General features: G+C 43.1%; 1 protein-coding gene across 1 annotated transcript; it reads right to left on the reverse strand.

The window, feature by feature from the left end:
* Positions 1-4,945: 4,945 nt before the first annotated feature.
* On the reverse strand, positions 4,946-5,737 carry LOC106323773. Its single transcript, XM_013761844.1, has one exon. It carries the CDS (start codon positions 5,735-5,737, stop codon positions 4,946-4,948), a length of 792 nt encoding a protein of 263 aa, XP_013617298.1.
* Between the last annotated feature and the right edge of the window lie 1,796 nt (positions 5,738-7,533).

The following is a 7,533-nucleotide window of genomic DNA, read 5'->3' on the forward strand; positions in this document are numbered from 1 at the left end:
ACACCTCGTGCTTGGCCGCTCCACCTCGTGCTCCACATGTCTACTTGCATGTACAGGTTGCATGTACTGCAACACCTCCTGCTTCCCTTGACACATACACTGTCAAGAGCCTGCCACCACGTCCTGAACACATACACATCAAGCCACCTCGAGCTTCTCGGTCGATTCGGCCTATTTCGGCCTTTCCGGTGAATTTTCGTCCCGCGATCAATCCCAAATATTTTTCTATGCCCATTCTGATGGCCTGAGTATTTTTAATAAACCCTACTGGGACTCTGATCTTGAGGAAAAATATTTACCGAGCTTTCGGCTTCTTCGAAAAATTTCATAATACTGAAATTTAGGGTTTTTCGCCCTTTTTTCCGGTCTTCCTGTTGTGCTTCCAAAAGTGTCTTGCTTCAAACATCATTTGAATCAATCTACTACATTGTCTAACCATTGTCAAGTGGCATACTTGACTCATGGTTCAGACAAACACAATCTGATCGTCCACGACTCGATCACCCAAAGGATACTCGACCATTCTTTTTTTTTTTTTAATGGGTTTCTACAGTCGTACCCGGACTTAGCCGTGTAAAGCCCTGACTTTGTATAGGTCCAGCAGAAACCGTCTTTTTTGCCAATATAACTGGGGCGTAAACTCCGTATTAACGAGATGTCTCCTGGGTCTATCAGCGCTTCTAGGAGGTCCGATCTCCATTGTTTCGAATTCTCATCAATGAGATAACTAACACGGAGGTCCTGGTCGCGATAGAATCCGGCGTCCATAGCTGCTCGTGCCGGTGACGTCGGGATCCAAGGGTCTAGCCACACGCGTGTATCTTGTCCTGTTCCTATCGTCTTTCGCAACCCTTCCCGCAGAAGGTCTTGAGCTGTTAGAATACTTCGGATGGGGAGTTTGACGATTTAACTTCCATAGGACTAGTATGCCGGAAGTATCTTCCTTTCAGGACTCGGGCAAGGAGAGAGTTGGGATTGTGTAGTAGCCTCCACAGTTGCTTGGCTAGTAAGGCCAGATTAAAGTCATGCAGGTCTCTGAAACCTAGACCCCCTTTATCGAAAGACAAGCATATTTTCTCCCAGCCTATCCAATGCAGACCTTTATTGTTTGCATTCGTGCTCCACCAAAACTTTGCTATTGCAGCTTGAAGCTTATTTATAATCTCCTTTGGTAGGAAGAAACATGACATTACATAGGTGGGAAGGGCTTGAGCGACTGATTTTAGAAGAACCTCTTTGCTTCCTTGTGATAAAAGTCTTGCCGACCAAGAATTGATCCGGTCATTAAGTCGCTTCCTAATGAAGGCAAAGACCTGTCGTTTAGATCCACAGATTTTCTCAGGTAGACCAAAGTACATTCTCATACCGCCTTTCTTTTGGATACCCAGCGTTTGCTTGAGCGCTCTTTTTATCTCATGGTCGACTTTACTACCACACAAGATAGATGATTTCCCGGGATTTAATTGCTGTCCCGAAGCCTTCCCATACACTGTTATAATCCACATCAACTCAGCACATTTCTGGACATCAGCTTTACTGAAAAATAGGCTATCGTACGCAAAGATGAGATGTGAACAGCAGGACTTGCCCTCGCGATTTTTAGGCCAGTTATCCTACCTTCATCCTCTGCCCCTTTCAACTGTGAGATCAGAGCTTCAGTCAACAGAATAAACAGAAAGGGTGATAGCGGGTCTCCCTGACGTAAACCTCGAGATGGTTGAATATTTCCTTTTGGTTCCCCATTTAACAGAATTTGGTATGTAACCGAGGAGACACACCATCGAATCCAGGATACCCATCTCTCCGAGAAGCCCAATTTTAATAACAGTGCCTCAAGGAAATTCCATTCGACCCGATCGTAAGCTTTGCTCATATCCGTCTTGACCACAACAAATTTTGCCTTACACATAGGATTGGTACGCAGGACATGGAAGGCTTCCTGCGCCAGCAGAATATTATCTCATATGAGTCGTTTTGCCACAAAGGCGGATTGAGTCTCCGAGATTAACTTCGGGAGTAGTTTCTTCAGGCGGGAACATAAGATTTTTGAAATGATCTTATAGCTAACATTGCAGAGACTAATAGGCCGGAACTCCGTCATATCTCGCGGCCTTTCAGTCTTGGGAATCAGACAAATATTTTTTTGGTTTAGCCGTGGATCAAAATCACTTGTCTCAAAGAAATTCCTAACCATCGCTACTATCTCTTTTGATGTATCCTCCCAAAAGCTATGATAGAAGAGGCTTGTCATACCGTCCGGGCCAGGCGCCTTATCGGGATTGATATTGTCGATGGCCTTCCTGATTTCTTCATCGTTTGGTATTCACGTCAAGGTCTCATTCATGGTTGGAGTAACTTTCACGGAAATAAACCGGAGAGCTTCCTCAAAATCTCCTGTCTCTGATGCGGTAAAGAGATTTTGAAAATACTCAAAAGCAACTTTTTCAATGTTTTCTTTGCTTTCAGCCCATCCTCCGCCTGGTTTTTTCAGTTTTGTGATCCGATTACGAGCTCGTCTCTGTTTACTAATGGCGTGGAAGAATTTTGTATTTCTATCTCCATATTTTAGCCACAAAGCCCGACTCTTCTGCCTCCAATATAGTTCCTCTTCCCGAAAGGCTGTGCATAGGTTCCACTTAAGGTTTAGGAGCTCTTCACTCATGACGGAATCATCGGTATGGGCTTTCTCGAGTTGCTCCTTAATGGTTTCAATCTTCTTCTGCGTATTGGAGGGGTTCAATTTTTTCCATCTTGAGATCGCACGGCGAACATCGCATAAATTAATATGGAGCGTGCGATTTCCATTAGTTTCTTCTGGTCCCCATCCCTCTTTTATTGCTTCCTTTAGACCATTCTTATCTAGCCATCGTCTATCAAACTTGAAACTTCTCCAGAGTCTGACAGATCGAGATTGAATCCTTGTAAGAACAGGCCGGTGGTCAGAACCCCATAGCTTTAGGTACTCCACATTGGTGTGGGAGAAGATGTGGTTCCAATCTTTGTTGCCTATAGTACGGTCCAAGCGGCATTGAACTTTGCCGGATCTGCGGTAGCCCATCCATGACATGGGGTTACCCTTGTACGGGAACTCAATCATTCCACAATCAGCTAGCATGGATTTAAAGGCAAGGAAACAAGTCTCAGGTCTTTTTCTTCCTCCTCTCTTCTCATGGTTCCCGGTAATCTCGTTGAAGTCGCCACTCATTAGCCATGCACCAGTTCTAGACGAGCTCATTCGGGTCAATCTTTCCCATACGTAGTCTCGGCACTCCACGACCGGATCACCATAAACAAAAGTCATAAAAACTTTGTGTCCCTCTATAGTAGCTGAAATATCAATCATACGATTATAGAAATAGAGAATAGACACATCATAAGAATCCATATTAAAAAGTGCTAGTCCACCGCTTCTACCTTCATGTTCCACGGTGAACAATTTATTATAACCAAACGAAACTTGAAAGTTTTGCAGAAAAGAACGAGTGTTTTTTGTTTCAGAAAGAAAAAAGAAAAGAAGGTGCAAAAAAACGATGCAACTCCCGGAGATGTTGCTTGGTGAAATAGGCTCCGGCCCCTTGACAGTTCCATGAAATTGTATTCATATCTTCTTACTCGGTGGTTTCTGGGACCCCACCGAACCTGAAACAAAAGACATCGTACTTTTAGCAGATGTAAACACCTCATGACGAGGGACAGCATGAGAGTTAGATTTCCTTAAATTACCCGAGCCTCTCTTTCTCGGAGATGGACGTCCTCTTAGCGCATTCAACTTCTTGGAAGCTTGAGCTCCCTTCAATTCCATGCTTTGGATAGTTTTCTTTTTTTCTTTTGCGCCACCCATCTTACCTTGACTCGTTCCTATTGGCAGGGTCCTCGATAAGACAACGCTCTTGTTTTTAGTTTGTTGCGTCTTGGTCGGCTGCGGTGCTTTAGCCGCTTCTGAAGTTACGCTGTTATCGTTGTTCACATCATTTTCTAGAGAGAGTTGTGAGATAGCAATTATCTCTGCATCATAACCAGGTTCATCAACTAGAAGATCATCGTTTTGGACCATTGTATCATCCATTACTGCATCACCAAACTCCTCCGCTAGCTTATCGACTTCAGCCTCCTCTTCTCTAGTCAGAACCATATCATCAATGTGGCTCGATTTCATCAGGGTCACTAGGTCTAGGCAAGGTTCCTCGGGTTCATCCCTAAGTCTGAGCGGGGAGGATACAAACCAGGGAGCAATTGGAGTCAAGTGAGTCCTTTCTTTCCTGAATACAACAGTACCTATGTCCCTGGTTAGCATCGTCTGAGGGGTAGGAGAATTGGCAGGTGGTTCTTCCTGTATGGTTGCTTTTCCTTTGAGACGTCTTCGTCTTTCTTCGGTGGTTTCATTTTTATGTACCACCAGAACTCCAGTACCTTGCCACCCATGCTACTAAGCTCATATAATCCACCTGATATGGTTTGTTGCGAATCTGCTTTCTCAGGGGTATGGGTTCTTTGATGCTTTGGATTTGTAACAGTTCTGGAGGGGCTAGAGCTTTTTCCTTCATTCGCCTGAGCCCGCGGTCTCCAGACTTGATGAGAGGCCTGTGATTGGTGAGAATAGTGTCGCCCCTTCCAGCTATAAGGCTTACGTCCTCTCTGTTGATCCATCGAGCCTTGCCTCAGTCGAGAGTTATAGACCTCGACCGTTTTCCTATCTTTACCATCAACTCGACCCTCTAGCCGGTTCCACACGGTAGAATTTTGGTTGTACCGTGGAATTCGCACCTCCCTCTCCTCTCTTCTACGCTCCATCGTCTTTGAAGGGCCATCACAGTTCGCGAAGGCTTTTGAAGTCCAATAGTTGTCTGATTCCTTTTGTCGCTTACCATCTCTGGATTGACCAGGAAAACCCCCCCTCTTTGGGGAACGCTGATTGGTTTCACCGTTGGAGGACCGTGGTCTCTTGTTACTTGGTGCACTGCCCTTGTAGTCTCCCCCCCCCCGGTCCAGCCAGAGCTTGGTACGTGTGGGCTTGAGAGGCCGATGCGTTGAGCTCCCGAAATTCTTTTATCTTTTTCTCACGCTCCTCCTGAGCCAGATCCAAACAAGAGTAAATATCATGGGAGATACGTTTACATCCATAGCAGTGACGGTTGAGGCCTGCGTATGTCATGTATACTTTTCCGAAATCTCCATTGGGAAATTCCACTTCTGCCTCCATCTTTAGAGGTTGATCTGCATCTTGGATACGAGCGTTCTTTGCATCAATATCCACCTTCTTGTCCAGTGCTTTTGCAATTGAATTGAAGGTATAATCATTCCAGAAGTGCACTGGTACACCCGTGATCTTGATCCAAAAAGGGATCGTGTTGGGGAAGTTTTCGCTTGTTGATGGTTCCCATCGTTCCAGAGCAAAGATCCAATGATTAAAGTGACAAGGCCTCTTATTCAGAACCATGACGAGATCTTCCTCCTTATCAAAATCAAAGCGGAACCAGCCGTTACCCAGATTCACCCCGCGTGCTCTCCCTTCCACGTTCCAGATACGAGCTCTCGGAAGGAGGGCAATCATCGCTTCAACACTTCTTCCTCCTCTGTGAAGGACTCTACCAATAAGTGTTCTCTTGAAACGTTCAGACGCCTCAGACAGATCACATGCTGGGATGCGGATAATCTCATCCTCCGCTGCCAGATCCAGATTACGCCGTGCTGAGGAAGGGTTGCCTCCTTGATGGATTAGGTTTGACTGTGAACTCATCGTCCGGAATAGGATAATCACACAAAACTTAGCACAGAGCTAGAATATCAAAGAGAAACCTTTAGGGTTTCGTAATAGAATAAGTATGCTTTTTGGAAAAAGAGTGAAATAACGTAGTAAACAACTAGATCGGATTGTTTTAAAGCCGCTATAACCCTACAAGGCCTAAACAAGAAGTGTGGAGTAGTCTTCCTTGCGTAGGAGGTAAGGTTGCGATGATATTGTCGTCGAGCGCCGTCAGAGATTTTGGATCTGATAATCGCCTTGCACATCTCCCAAAACCCTAGTCATCTTTTAACTAAGACTATTCAACCGTTCCTCAATTAAAGCCACTATCTCCACCACTTTGCACGTAAATCAATTATTTTTTTTCCTGTGCACGAACTGTAGAACATTTAACCAAATAATTTTTACAAGCCTATCTTCCTTTCTTACGGGTTTCTTCATATCTTTTTCTGCATTAATTTCAAACTTTTATCATTCATCACCTGGATTACTTTGTTACTTTGTATGATGGGTTTCTTCTCACTAAATTCATAACGAGTTCATATGAAACTTATGCTTCAAAATCTGAGTAAACAAAACCTTAAAAGCATTAATTAGTCTTGGTATTGCTCAGTTTATAAAACTATTTTAGTTTGCTGTAGGCATGCATGAGAAATCAAAACTACAAGAAAGGAGAAGAAGATATGAGTAAATAAAGAAAAGTTTGGATGATATATGTTGTGAGTAAAAAGTTGGTGAAGGTTGAAGACGAATGGAATATACAGAGTTCAGAACGTTTGACCATTCATAATTAATTTTGTTTACTTTTTAATTTTTACAATTTTTAAAACTAAATTTCTAATCATTTTCTGTAATTAATTTTGAACTTTTTCAAGTTATCTTTTACAAATTTCCTGGGTTGTTTTAGTAACTATTGAAAACATAAAATAATTAATATTTTCCTGAGTAATTGTGTTTTTATATAGAAAATATATAAAATTAATTTTTTTTTTTGTTGGGTTCCTTCTAGATGGAGGAAATCCATTGGGTTTGGTTGGTGATAACCAAACTTGGAAGTTGGGTCATTGGTATTAGTCCATAAGATTAGTATTGGGCCTTGGAGGTTCTTAGGGTTAGTGAGACACATATATATATAGTCTCTTGACCTAGTTTTTTATGTAGAGACTTACAAGAATCAAAAAGTCAAAAGAGAGAAAAGAGGGAAGGAGACAGAATTTCGTCTGGGTTTGTCAAGGCAGATTTGGAGGGTCAAACGGATCCTGATCGTGCTGATATTTTGTGGGAAGCTTCTTCAGTCAGTGAGTTAAAGGTTCACCAAAGGGATTTAGATTTCAACGGTTGGATCTTCTGTTGTCGGGGTTTTAGTGAAATGGTCGTCACAGTTCTTCAGCAGTGCTGTCTTGAGTGTTTGGTAAATCCGACGGTGAGATCTTCTCTGATATTGTTGAGTGGACTACGGTCCCGTGGTTTTTCCTTCTCACATCGAGGAGGTTTTCCACGTAAAAAGTGCTTGTCTCATTTAGTTATTGCTTATATTATATCCTGCTATCGTCGAATTATTTTTCTCTCAGATTCTCACAAGGTCAGGGGAAACACGATTGCTACATTCCGCTGCGCCTCGTGTCCGCTTTCCCCAACAAAGTGGTATCAGAGCTTCTGGTTTTAGAGCTTTGGGTTTGTTAACTTCGGGTTATTGTTGATTGTGAGAATGATGGAAAATACGAACAGGATGATAAGCTTGAATGGTGCTAACTATCATCTATGGAAGGGCAAGATGGAGGATTTGCTCT

This window comes from Brassica oleracea, chromosome C2 (assembly GCF_000695525.1).
Source record: "Brassica oleracea var. oleracea cultivar TO1000 chromosome C2, BOL, whole genome shotgun sequence".
NCBI classification, from domain to species: Eukaryota; Viridiplantae; Streptophyta; class Magnoliopsida; order Brassicales; family Brassicaceae; genus Brassica; species Brassica oleracea.